This window comes from Beta vulgaris, chromosome 8 (assembly GCF_026745355.1).
Source record: "Beta vulgaris subsp. vulgaris cultivar EL10 chromosome 8, EL10.2, whole genome shotgun sequence".
NCBI classification, from domain to species: domain Eukaryota; kingdom Viridiplantae; phylum Streptophyta; class Magnoliopsida; order Caryophyllales; family Amaranthaceae; genus Beta; species Beta vulgaris.
This window is the reverse complement of record NC_079209.1, coordinates 4,420,856-4,434,703: the sequence shown is the minus strand read 5'-3', so window position 1 is coordinate 4,434,703 and position 13,848 is coordinate 4,420,856. Positions and strand designations below refer to the sequence as shown.

Here is a 13,848-nt window from a genome sequence, read left to right as displayed (position 1 = left end):
CCAAACTAAACAGAATTCTCTTTGAGTTCAATAGCAGAAAAGGATTCTTTTGTTCGTGTAATTGGAGCTCTAATTGAGTTTCCAGAATTCTCTCCTCTTCGTTCGCCATTGTTGGAGCTTCGCGAAGCCGTGGTGCCACGACTACGTAGCCACCTCGCACACCGCAGCCAGCGAATTTTTTTTAAATTGTAGAACGTCCCGACAGGACGTTCAGCCCATGGGGCGATCGTCCGGCCAGGACGTTCAGCCCATGGGGCGATCGCTCGCCCAGGACGATCAGCCCATGGGGCGAACGTCCTGGCCGGACGTTCACCCCATGGGCTGATCGTCCTGGGCGGACGATCGCCCCATGGGCTGAACGTCCTGCCAGGACGTTCTACAATTAAAAAAAAAATCGAGCAGTGTGCGAGGTGGTTGCGACGTCACGCTGGGTGAGGGTGGTGGTACGTAAACAGTGAAGGAGAGAGAGAGAGGGGTAATTTCAGTGGAGGAGTGAGGTGCGTGGTGGTGGTGGAAGGCAGGAGGTGGAGTGGATGGTGTTGATTTAAGAAAAAAATAAGGAAGGTTATAAATGTAATTTCATTATTTTTTTTGGGCGATTTTAAGTAATTGTTGGGCGACGTATAGAAGTTCAGCTTTGAATCTAACTCTTTATTCAATCCAATCCAATTCAAGAAATTTCTTGAGTCCATATTTAATCCAGTACTGCAAAATTTTAGATTGATAACCCCCCAAAAAAACCTAATTTAACCCTTTTCTTATAGAAACTAATATGCTCATTTTAGCCCAATCATTTCCAGGCAAATAATGGAGACGTAGAAATTTATAACATCATCACGCTATTATGATTGTTATAGCACATACTACATTTATATATACTTCTAAGAATTGTCTAGAATGAGAAGGAAATGAAAAATCAAACACAAGCTGATAGCCTGATATAGTCCTTGTGTAAAGGTGATAGGGTATTTTAAATCATATAAAAACGCCACGTTATATCTTATGATTAGCTTTCTTATATTCTTGTTTCTCTATCTAGCTTTCTCATTTTTCATTAAAGAAATAATTAGAATGAGAAATGATGATATATTCCACCACAAAATATAATTCTTGTTTCATTTTTTCATGGTCAAAACTTTTTTGACCAAATATTTTCTTTGATATAAAAAAAAAAACTTATATAAGATGTTGTTAGATTCGTCTTAATGTATAATTTTATAATATTAACTTTTTATAATTTTATATTATTATGTAACTCAAGATATTAATGGTCAAAAGATACGTGTTGGAGCCTGTGCAAAAAGAAACGATAACTATTTTGAGACGAAAGGACTAGATACCTATGGGCTATGAGAAGGTCTTGTAATTTAACATTTTCTTTTGAAAAAGATGGAAATCATGCAAAAAGAAACGATAACTATTTTGACAATGATATCTATGGGCTATGAGAAGGTCTTGTAATTTAACATTTTCTTCTGAAAAAGATCTTGATGTATCACCAAGTATTGCTATAACTCATTCAATACGTAAATGAGTATGCATCTTTCATTTACTCCTTAAATACAAAATTTAATTGCACCATCCTCATTCCAATGTCTAGAATCAAGTACTTATGAATTCTCTATGTAATTTCTGCCATAAAGGAGAAAAGAACTTTATGCAACTATAGAAGAATATCTATGTGCCAGTCTTAGCTCCGCCTGTGCTTGTCCGGAGCTCGGTCCGAAGAGGAGTGTTGTGGTATCCATGAACATAAACCCATATCCATGCAGCAATACTGCTGCTAAAGCAGCACTTTAACAAATACAGTAAGAAGCTATATGTTGAACAATCAATAAAAGAATTGTGTAAACTTCATTCTTCATCTGGGGACAATCTCAGTAATGGAGACAGGTGCAGAGCTAAATTGATAAGAGCTAGAGCCAACAGATATCTTCTCCTTTGAGTTAACACCAGTATCTGCAATGAACCCCGGGGCTGCCAGCTGCTTCTCGTTCAGTCGTGTTTTTGTAGAGAGCATATGGATAACCTGACTCATCAACGGCCTTCTGTTAGCGCCTGCTTGTGTGCAGAAGAAAGCCACTATCATGTATCTAAACACCTCGTCTACTGCGTATTCTCCGATTTCTGAATCCACTAGCTCCAGTAATCTCCCTTCCTCATACAACTGCCATGCCTATTCATAATAAATCATATCATCTATATGAATTACAGTGCATGGTAAAACAGTTAAGCGAAAGACAAAGATGAAATAATATATTGGAAAACTTGATATGAATAATCTCAACTTCACCAGTACCCTGAGAATAATCCTAACTTATTGATGGTATAGGAATCATCCGAAGTTTTGGACAGACCTTCTCATGCATTATTCCAAAGTGTTGTCCTGCTTTCAAGTACAACAGACCCAAAATGACTCAGCAAAGTTCAGAAAAGGTCCCCAAAACTTGGGATAGTTCTTGAATAATCAAAAGTTGGGAATTTTGTAAACAATTGGGTGAAAGTTGGGATCATTCATGTCAATTTTTCGCAAAAACTATGCGTACCCATTCGAGAAGAAGCTTATTTGATCCACCCCAATTTGACTTTGAATTGCTTTGGCCACTAACTATTTCAAGTATAAGCACACCAAAGCTGTAAACATCTGCCTTCATGGTCAAATGACCACCCAAAGCATATTCTGGTGCCAAGTAACCACTGCATTATTATCCAAAGATTAGTATAGTTTGGACCGTGTTTTATAACTCCCATTCGATTTGGAAGAAGGCGGATGTATCTAGCGGAGCAGTTCAGAGCAGATAGTAAGGTGAAAAGGTTGAGAATACGTACGATGTTCCAGCTATTCTCGTGCTAATATGAGTGATATCATCAGGAAAAAGTTTTGCCAACCCAAAATCTCCAATTTTTGGTGCAAAGTCTTCACCAAGAAGTATGTTGCTTGCTTTTATATCCCTATGCACAATATGTGGCACAAGTTCTTCATGAAGAAAAGCAAGAGCCCTAGCAGTACCCAAACATATAGCAGATCTTCTTTCCCAGTTCAGTTTACTACGGTCACTAGTATAACCTACAAAAGAGAAACAGTTAAAAGTTAAAACAAGATGTTTTCCCAATGTTTGAACAATGATTCCTAAGTGCTTGTTTAGTGGACATAATAAAAAATGGAAGTAGAAGTTCCTAAGAGAGAGATAAATGAGAAGTTGTTTAATTGGAAAAAATAAGAAAATTCTACTTCCAACAAAATCGAGGGGAGTTGTTTACCTAGGTGCCCCTAGGTAAGTCCGATCTCCCAAAAGAAGTTTTACTTCCCTTGATCAACCAAAGAACTTCCCATGTTCAACCAAACAAGCACTAAGACTCCATTGACCACTGAGCTTATTTTACGAATTTGTGATCTTACCTAATAATGCACGATCGAGACTATTGTTTACTACATACTCATATACTAAAATGCGGTTAGTTCCTTCAACACAACATCCAATCAACTCGACTAGGTTCTGGTGCCTCACATTAGAAATAGTATTGATTTCAGCCAAAAATTCACGCACTCCTTGCTTTGATTCAGCAGAGAGTGCTTTCACAGCAACTTGTAGTCCACTTTTGAAGATCCCCTAACAAAGATAGAGCTCTATTTATAAGCATTTAAGTAACATGGAATCGACAATCGAGATTGAAAAGTTCTTCATAGAAAGCTAAGACCAAAATTAACTGATAAGTAGATCTTCAAATATTACAAAACAACCAAATCAATATACATGGACCACATTTCAAACTAGGTACATCCATGTATATGATTAGTAGGCCTGAACCATATTTGTCAAATGAAGAAGCAACAATCAAAAGCGTAAAAAGAAATCAATAAATAAAGTACAATATCGCCCAATGCCATCAGATATGAGAAAATCGCAAAGGGTAGATGAATCGGTAAGACAACTCAGGAGAAAGTATCATAATTCAATAATATTCAGAAGGCAGTCAAAACTCATGTCTATGTCCACGGTAATGAAACTTCATCCCCAAACATGTGTTTTTCTCCATAAATTTCCATTGCCACTCAATACAATTTTATGAAGAAAGGAGATGTTTTTGGGTAAAGGTCATCACCTTGGATATTGACACGTTACAGATTTACACTAAAGTTCATTACCATTATCACAATTTATGACGGCTACCAAATGGGACAACCTCAAGAGTATAAAATGAGTACCTTGTATACTGTTCCAAATCCTCCACGCCCTATCTTATTGCTCAAACTGAAATCATTTGTTGCCACTCTTAACTCATTGTAGGAGAAATGCCTGATGTTCTCAAGCACCTTCCCTGTTTATAAGAATATAAGACTTTGTTAGCCCAAAAAACAAAAGTTATAGAACATCAAAGGGACAATATGGCATCCAGTTGAAAGTGTTACTGCAAAACTTTCACTTCCAAACAAAATCAAAAGCTATTTCAATTCAACAAGAAAGAGAGAACTTGACCTACATTGTAAATTATGCACTTTACTTAGTCAGAAATGGAACAACTTTCCTACTTTGCATAGAAGAATTGCTTAAAAGGAACTACATTGCTCAACCTATCCACTAAATTGCCTACTTCTGAATACTGATGCCACCAAGAAAGATATCACTCTTTCTCAATTTGAGCCATGCTATAAAATAAAAAATATAACCATTCTAGAAATATCCCTTACTCTTGAGAATTGTGATCAAGCCTTGCAAGCGCTAACATTACTGTTGAAAAGTTGATAACTACCTCTTAACTAACAACATATTAAATTGTTTCTCTATTGAAGTACTCGTTGAGACGAATCATACTTCTATATTGTTTATGAGACTAATGGTCAAACTTAACAACATTTGATAACAAAAGTCAAATATAGTCTATTATTTAGAATTAAGAGACTCACGGAGTAAAATTATACTTATCATCGCACCCATGACATCTTTCTTTACGATGATCTATCATATGTTCCCCATACGTTCAAATAAGTTATATTATTAAATTAAGTTTTTTAACAAGTTCGAATAAGTTCAACAAAATTCAAATGAAGAGAACGAACGACAAGCGTGAAAATATAAAAATAGCCAAGGATCATACCCTCTACTTCTCTGGGAGGTGGGGTAAGACTCTTTTGCTTCTGTGTAAAAGGGCTTCCAAAGCAGCCACAGCTCATATCTGTTTGTATGCAAGAGCCCATATGAGACAACACATTTAAGACAAGTACTCAGAAACTATAAATCATGGAGATCTGCAACCCCACAAATTATAGCAGAAATTCAAAGCTACTAACTATAGTGGTTGACAAATGAAGCAGCTTTTGCATCAGCCCACATGAAGCAATTAGTAGAAGGTGGACTCGTGTCTACAATTAGGATGGTAGATACAGACGAAAATGCAGCCCAAAATAAATAAAATGTGTCTACCATCTAATTTGCGCACATGAAGAGCAACATAAAACTATTTCAGCACACCAAAACACATTAAAAAATAAAGAAAGAAGAAGAAGAAAGACCTGAAATTCAATTAAAAGACCTGAAATTTCAACCCTAAAAAAAGAACAAAAACTATAATAATTATATAATATAAACATAGTACTCAAATAAATATATCAAAAAAACAGAAAAATGGAAAAGAATATCATAATTAGCCATGCCCATCTTTTTCGATTCAAAATTAAAAAGTAATATATTCCCATCTGAGTTTATTATCAATCATATAAAACTCAATAACTCAACTTCATTTAAAAAAGAAAAATCAAAGACTAACTTTGAATTGAAGATAATCAGCAACAAAGCTAAACTTAAGGGATCTAAGACATACATAAGAACCTTAGGTAATTGGACAAAATTAAAAATAGTAAATAATTACCTTGTGATTACAGGAGTTGATGATGATTGATATCATTAAAAGGGCTTCATAAAATGAGATAATCTAAACTAATAATTAATTAAAAATTTCAACTTTGAAGTTTTTTATTTTTTTTTTATAATAGAAAAAATTTCTCTGAGCAATTTTCTTGAATTCTTAAATGGGTATTAGAATATATTTGAAGTAAGAAAAAAATGAAACTTTATTGTTGCTCAAAGATGTCGTTATCCCACTACCATATACTGTAAGCTGGAAGTAGCAAATATAGGAGAGAGAAATGTGGAAATATAAAAAGTGGTGTACTCGTATAACGAATTTTCAAAGTGATCTCAATTTTTTTATTTAATGTACTGTTTCTTTTGTGTGTGTACCCATTTGTGATTTGCAGATTTCATGCGGTTTTCAACAATTTGATTTTAATTTATGGAACAAGTCGTTTTATGGAATTTTCAACAATTTCGCAAGACGACCACAACTTACATCGCAACATCTGTGTGCGTGTAGAACTGTAGTCGTGTACAGTGTACTAGGTTTTTGTACGAGGTATGTGGTACTTAAAAAGAAGGGAATTACGTACTACGTAGTCAGCATGTAAGAGTTCTAGCCTGTTATTCCGGGGCGAGTTGATGGGTGCGAGATTTCGGTTTGATAGGACAATTTATTTTACCAATAAAAAAGAGTATAAAAGACATCAAATAGAAGACATTAAGAAATAAATAAATTTTAAATATATTGTTTGGTATGTGATTGTGTCATAAATTCCTCAAGCAATGCTATTTTAGAAAATGTATTTAATGTTTATTTGTAAATATAAGGGTTTATATTAGGGGTGTTCATAAAAAACCGAAACCGAAATACCGTACCGAAATACTGAAAAAACGGTCGAAATGGGTGGTTACCGTACGGTTATCGAACCGAAAAAATTAGCGGTTAAACGGTACGGTTACGGTTATGATTTTTGAGTAAACGGTTAACCGAAATACCGAAATCTTTTTTTATTTATTTAATTATTGTGAAACATTCTCAAACAATTACATTTTTTTTTTGAATAGTAAAATTAATTCATTAATAAAAAGTCATACGACATCTACATAAGCAATCGAATCAAACAAATACATAAGTTGAATCAAACAAAAATTTCCTTCATAAAAACTACGACCGTCAAACAAATCTTGCAATGTGGAACATCTCCTGCTTATATCGCTGGAAAATACAGCCTTGTTGGAGAGACAATCTAACGATCCCTTGTAGTCGTAAGGATGATTTCCGTCGGATTCATCTGACCGTATTCGAAAAATTGATAACCTTTGTGATCCCGCATAATTCTTCACCAACAAAATAATTTCACGGCAATCAATTAGATCCAGTATCCCGGATTGTAACCTGTAGAAATTCCCCCTCTAAAAGAGGAGAAAAACCCTGTCTTTCGAAGGAGGTCGAAAAACCTTGTCTTTCGAAGGAGATCGAAAAACCTTTTCTTACGAAAGAGATCGAAAACCCTTTCTTTCGAGGGAGAAATCGTTATTGGAAACCTAAAAACAAATAAAAAAACAAAGGTGGGGGCTTTCCAACGGTAAAAACCGATGGAAGCCCCTTTAAAAATCAACAATGGAGGCTAGGGTTTTTGAAAGTAGAGAGGAGAGAGGGGAGAGAGAAAAGTATGTTTAGTGATAAATAGTTAGTGCCGTTTCTCAAACAATTACATTAATTCTAATATTTGTTGCTAAGTTACAACAATTAGAGGAAGTATGTAATTATTTAGAAACTCTAGTATTAATATGAATATTGTAATTAGGAAATGAAGTAAATTCTTAGTGTTAGAAATGTTTTCTAATTGATTTATTATCCACTTTATAATACATTCTATATTAGAATATATATAATATTAAAATATATGCACAAAAAAACTGAAAATATATATGTAAATTAAGTAAAACATAATAGTATAACTTAAACAACGGTTAATGGTTAACCGAAAAACCGTACCCAAAAAACGGTTAACCGCTTAGGCGGTAACCGGTTTAAACGGTTACGGTTCGCAAAAAGAGCGTACCGAAACTTCCGGTTACCGAACCGAAATATTGTTTCGGGACGGTTAACCACCCATGAACACCCCTAGTTTATATATCAAAACCTGTAAACGAATAATAATTTTTTTTAAAAAAATAAATGGTCTTTATGACACAAACTATAGTTTAATCCAAGGAACAATATCAACTACGCGGATTGTACATAGAAACGTTAAGTATTTAAGTATAACTAGTTTTCCACCCGTGCAAAAATGCACGGGAAGTTTATGTTTTTGATTTAATTTTGTATATCAAATAAGAATATGTATATATTATGTTATACATGGTAAAACACTGCAAGTCTGCATGTAGCATTTATTGAAGAGGAAACACGAAAAAACCCTGTATCTCAACGAAGTGAATGAACATCACAAATGAATTATTAAATGACAATAATAATAAGAGTATTTTAAAAATATTTTGAACCACTTCTTTGTACTATACATTTGTGGTAATATTTGAGTTTTCACGTTCTTTATCAGCTATTAATGTTTTTCAAACCCTTTTTGCTAATAACTCTTGATATGACAATATATATTTAAAATTATATAATACGTCCCTTGAAATCATGGTGTATCTATATTTATATAAATATGTAATGAAATAGTATAAACATAAAAGTAGAGCAGGCAACCAACATTTAATAAACAGGTTGAAATACTCAACCCTGATCCGACCTATTTGATAAACGAATTACCCGTTTAACCCATTTAATTATAATTATTATTATACAAAAATTAATTATTTTCTTAAAAGTATATATGAGAGAGTTCATTGTTGAAAGTATACATGTTTAATATTTCTTATAATAATTGTGACCAATTTTAGCAATATTTATTTTTTAAACCAAATTTTAGATTTATCAATATATTTTTCGAAAATTTTCTACATATATGAAAGTTAATAAAGTCAAAGCATGTCAATTTCGAGTCAAAAATGTCAACCTTAACCTACTTGTTTAATCAATGGGTTAGAAAATCGGTCAAAGTTTCAACCCTAACCTGCTTATTTTGGGTTAGGTTCGGATCGTATTTCGTATTGAGTTAGCTTTTGCAAACCCTACATAAAGTAGTGACATTATAATTTACCCTGTATAGTAAATGTAAATTAACAAAAAAATTAAAGAGAAAATACATTTTTCAATTTAATTTATTAAAAAAATAACCTGCAACTCATCTTATCAAATAGACAATAAATTTCATTTATATTGTAATATATAAATGAAATATATATTGTAATGTATAAATTTTTCTTCTAATATATACCTAAAAAATGAATATAGAAATATCAGTTATTAATATTCTTCAAACCCTTTTTGCTAATAACACTTGATATGACAATATATATTTAAAGTTATATAATACGTCCCTTGAAATCATGGTGTATATATTTATATAAATATGTAATGAAATAGTATAAAAATAAAAGTAGAGCAGGCAACCAAGTTGGGCTGGCAATCAGTTCATGTTTGGTTGGATTTGCATTTGGGTTTACTAAACATTTAATAAAGAGGTTGAAATACTCAACCCTGACCCGACCTATTTGATAAACGAATTACCCGTTTAACCCATTTAATCATAATTATTATTATACAAAAAGTTTCATGTATATTGTAATATATAAATGAAATATATATTAATGTATAAAATTTTCTTCTAATATATACCTGAGAAATGAATATAGAAATATCCTACACGATATTATGATCTTGTAATGAGAATTGTATAAATATATTAAAATGGTTTAACCTTAAACAAAAGAATTAAATGGGCTTGTTATCTAAAATGATATGATGTATTGAGAATAGTCTAAAATTGGCTTACAACCCGTGCGATGCACTACACTGAAATATAAATTATCTATAATAATCAGTATCATTGTTACTATTATCCATAAAAATTAAATGGTACTAAGTTAAAAGCACATACATTGCTTAGGTTAATTTAATTAACTTAAAGTGACATTTAGTGGTCAAACTTGTTCAAACTTGCTTTAAGCTCACATAAATTTTCTTACAATGAATCTAATAATTGTTTATATCAATATTGTTACATATTAAAAAAAATATATATTCCCCAGATAGCATGGTTTTCATTTGCGGGTCAGCAAAATATGTGCTGATAATTAATATCATAACATATATCTAAGAAAAAATATGAAAACCCAAAATGTTTCAATTTAGAAATTGAAATTTTGTGATATTTACATCAGAATCATGAAGTGATCATACACAACTAAATATTGAAATAATTTAAGAAAGATATAAATGAGAAATAAAAGATTAGATGGCTTTTAAAATTTGTTACTATTGACTTGTGAAATAATTTACATCTTGACTATTTGAGAAATAATTTATATTAAGATTAGTGGACCCGTGCATAATGCACATGAATTTTTTTTAGTCTCAAATAGTTTTTTTAATTCCAAAATTATTGGAATGACTACATTTAAAATTGAAAGATTATAAATTGTAAATTTATATTTCATGCTATAATCTTTTCATTAGGACTGTCAAAATTAAAGCTGATCCAATATGATAACCTGACTTGAATCTAACGTGAAAATTTCGAATTTGGGTTAAAATTTTCGACTAATAAAAAAAAGATGGGTCAGCCCAACCTGACCGGAAAAAATAATGGGTTAGGTTCAGGTTGAATTTTTGAACCTCAAAACAACCCGAATTATCTGACTTTGAAGTGGGGTCAAATTCAAGGCAGCCAAATTATGTTTATCTAACTTGTATTAGACCAAACTCGTTTCTTGAATATTCTAAATTTGATTAAGTTGGCATATGAATTCAAGGCTCACTCAATATGTTGAATTATTGCAATGATTAAATTTAAAGTCAGGTCATTTTGGGTTGGTTTCGTGTCAACCTGAAACCGAAAAGGTCGTCAAATTCTAATTTTCGACCTGAAATCAGAATCAAGTCAAGTTTGGATTAGGGGTAAGTGACCCGAAATAGAAATCAGGTGAACTTGAAATTAATCCAACTCGAACTTATTACTACCCTACATTATTAATGTAGACAAATGACACGTAAAGATAATTATTGTATACTACAATAATATCTAATAATAATGTACTCTACTGGAGTAATAATTAAGCAATATAAAAATTTGTGAAAATTATCAATCCCGCAACTCCGAAATAAATTGTCTACATTATAAATCAAAACCTACGACTACGGGTAAATTACATAAATGGTAATGTAAAATGGTAACCTATATCAATATTAACATTTTTTTTTGAAAGAGATATCAATATTAACATTTTTTATTATTAGTTGCAACCTTGCCGGAATTATAACGAACTAATATGATTATAAAGCAATTCCATTTGCTGAGTTAAACTTACCAAATTTATAAGATTGTAATTGATCCATTTTACACGTGACACTAAAAAAATGAGAATAAGTATAGCGATGACATGTGGCGAAATGAGTAATAGCCTGACACATAAGCAATTTTAACTTTGCTTTATATATATATATATATATATAGATAGTTAGTATGCTCAATGACATGTCACCGTGAAAATAATGTTCATTTTATCAAAAATGGTTATAGTATCATGCCTTATTTATTTATTTATTAAGGTAAGATGAATATCTCTTATAAATGGGCGAAATTGAGAATTCCATGTTGCAAGGAATAAGAAAGAAACCTTGTCACAAGGCCATGGTAAGGGCTAAGGAGTGGAAGGTAATAAGTTTTGATTGACCTACTTGCATTGGTTATTTACCCTTAATGTTTGACTAATACAAGTCAATTAGGATTTAGAAGTATCAGTAACATTTTCACAGTGCTTCATCTTTTTCCTAAAAAAAATAACTTGAAAATGAGAAGGATGACGGGTGAAAAAAAGGATAAAATGGATGAAATATGTTATTGAGAATAAAAATAACAAAATATAGCAAAAATAAAAGTGTATAAATTAAAAAAACAGATGAAGTAAAATCAATGCATACACCTACCTTATAAGTGCATTTATTGTTAGAACACATAGCCTTACCGTGCCACATGTTCTATCAAATCCAATGCTGCTTAAATCTTTATCTTTTAGTGCTTTTATTTAGAAATTGTTTACTTTTCTTAATTAATAGACTATTTCATGTTCATTAGGAAAATCATAGTTGGGTTTTATATAATTTATTATGAAAAAGCAATGATATATGAATTAGTCGAGTAATTCATATCTCGTACTTTAAAATAGTTTATAATTTGACTTTCATGATTTTAGGCTCCGTTTGGTAGGGCGTAAAACGTTTTCCCGGAAAACTCTTTTCCTCTATTTTCAGTTTTACATTGTTTGGTTGACAAAAGAGTGTAAAACCATTTTCCCTTGGGGTAAAATTACTCTCCCAAGGATGGAAAACCATTTTCCTTTCAAAATGAAGGGAAAACTATTTTCCTTCTCTCTCTTGTACACTCCTCTCACTACCTCCTTACTTTCCCTTTCATTTTCCTTTCATTTCATCATTTTTTTTTACATCGAACCAAACAACGGAAAACTAATTTTGGAATTATGTTTTCCATTGTAAATTGTTTTCCATGAAAATCATTTTACACTGAAAATATTTTACGCCCTACCAAACGGAGCCTTAGAGTATAATCACTCATGTCTTTTTAGATCATGAAATTGTGTTAGGGGGTGTGATGTAAAAAATCAATGCTTTTTACTTATGATTTTTTGATGATCTAATTTAGGTCATGCCATGATAAAATGTCATTTAGATGAATCCATGATCTAAGTGATGAATGAATCGTAAAGAAAGTAAAGATGGAGTCCAGGTGAATAATATATCACTAAAACTTTGTAAGTGAAATATCTTAAACAAAGTAAAATAAAATAAAATTAAGATAATTACTAACAACCATGATATTTTGAGATATATAAATAGACATTCATTTTGATATATTTTAACTAACTTTGAGTTTCTATTTACAGATGATGATTTTTTTTCTAGTCATGAGTGGAGTGTATTTGTCAAAATGGGTCACAAGGCATAATCAAATTTTGTAAGATGAGAAAGAGATAAAATATTCTTTTTAGATCGTGAATGGTCATGCTCTTAGTATACTATGTTAACCTAGGCAAATTTCCAAGGCCAGACAAAACCACTAATTAATATGCCACTCTAACAGGACTTAAGCATCGGTTGATCTTAACACATCAATTATCAAACCAAATTTTCTTCACGGATTTCCAAACACACCATTTGATTATTGTTCCATATTTGAAACAAACAACATATACTTTTAATTGTGCAATTCTTATATATGTCGATAAATTTCATAATCTTTTGTCCTCCACATGTCACTATTTCTCTTTTAATATGGTTCACTTCATGTGATTCTAAAATGTGTTCTAAATTACTTTTTATATGTAACTTTTTGTGGGAAAATTTTGTTAGAAACCACATTTTATATGAAACTTTTTGTAGGAACCACCTTTAAATTTTTTTACACCAAAGCGCCTTTGGGTTTTGTCTAAAACCACCCATTATCGGATTTTTCCCATTGACCAAGAATCTCCGGTGCTAACCTCAACATACAAGGCACGTAAGTATCTCCTTTTTCTTAATATTCGGGGTAAATGGAGGAGATTGAAAGAAAAGAGCTTTTAATTAAGTCACGTGCCTTACACATTGAGATCAACCCTGAAGATTCTTGGTTAGTGGAGGAATCCGACAAGGAATGACTTCAGACAAAAGAAAAAGTTGATAAAAGGTGGTACAACACCATTTTTTTTTTTTAGAAACACGTGCTTCCCACAATTTTTCTTATATTATCTTACAAACTAACACGATCAATACAAACCTTGATCTAACAACTTCAAGTATATATACGAACATCATGAAAACAAATTTAACCATCCAATGCAATCCGTTTAAGTCTATTCCTTATTG

The 13,848-nt window shown here is 31.9% G+C and overlaps 1 protein-coding gene across 2 annotated transcripts; it reads right to left on the bottom strand.

Annotated features, from left to right (window-relative positions):
* Positions 1-1,493: 1,493 nt before the first annotated feature.
* LOC104900737 (cold-responsive protein kinase 1) lies at positions 1,494-6,264 on the bottom strand. 2 transcript variants are annotated; one of them, XM_010688240.4, is made up of 7 exons: positions 5,869-6,264; positions 5,098-5,175; positions 4,208-4,320; positions 3,401-3,611; positions 2,830-3,067; positions 2,547-2,697; positions 1,494-2,176 (listed from the first exon to the last, which is right to left on the bottom strand). In XM_010688240.4, exons 2-7 carry the CDS (start codon positions 5,171-5,173, stop codon positions 1,862-1,864), a joined length of 1,104 nt encoding a protein of 367 aa, XP_010686542.2. In that variant the 5' UTR covers positions 5,174-5,175; positions 5,869-6,264; the 3' UTR covers positions 1,494-1,861. The 2 variants fall into 2 exon arrangements, with proteins under 2 accessions (XP_010686542.2, XP_048490634.1); XM_048634677.1 differs by lacking the exons at positions 5,098-5,175; positions 5,869-6,264 and adding an exon at positions 4,907-4,952.
* Between the last annotated feature and the right edge of the window lie 7,584 nt (positions 6,265-13,848).

Coding starts and splice junctions, on each gene's coding strand:
- LOC104900737 (XM_010688240.4), bottom strand. CDS start 5,173: ATGAGCTGTGGCTGCTTTGGAAGCCCTTTTACACAGAAGCAAAAGAGT. Junction 3,068..3,400: donor TCTCGATCGTGCATTATTAG/GTAAGATCACAA, acceptor TCTCTTTTGTAG/GTTATACTAGTGACCGTAGT. Junction 2,698..2,829: donor ACGAGAATAGCTGGAACATC/GTACGTATTCTC, acceptor ATAATAATGCAG/TGGTTACTTGGCACCAGAAT.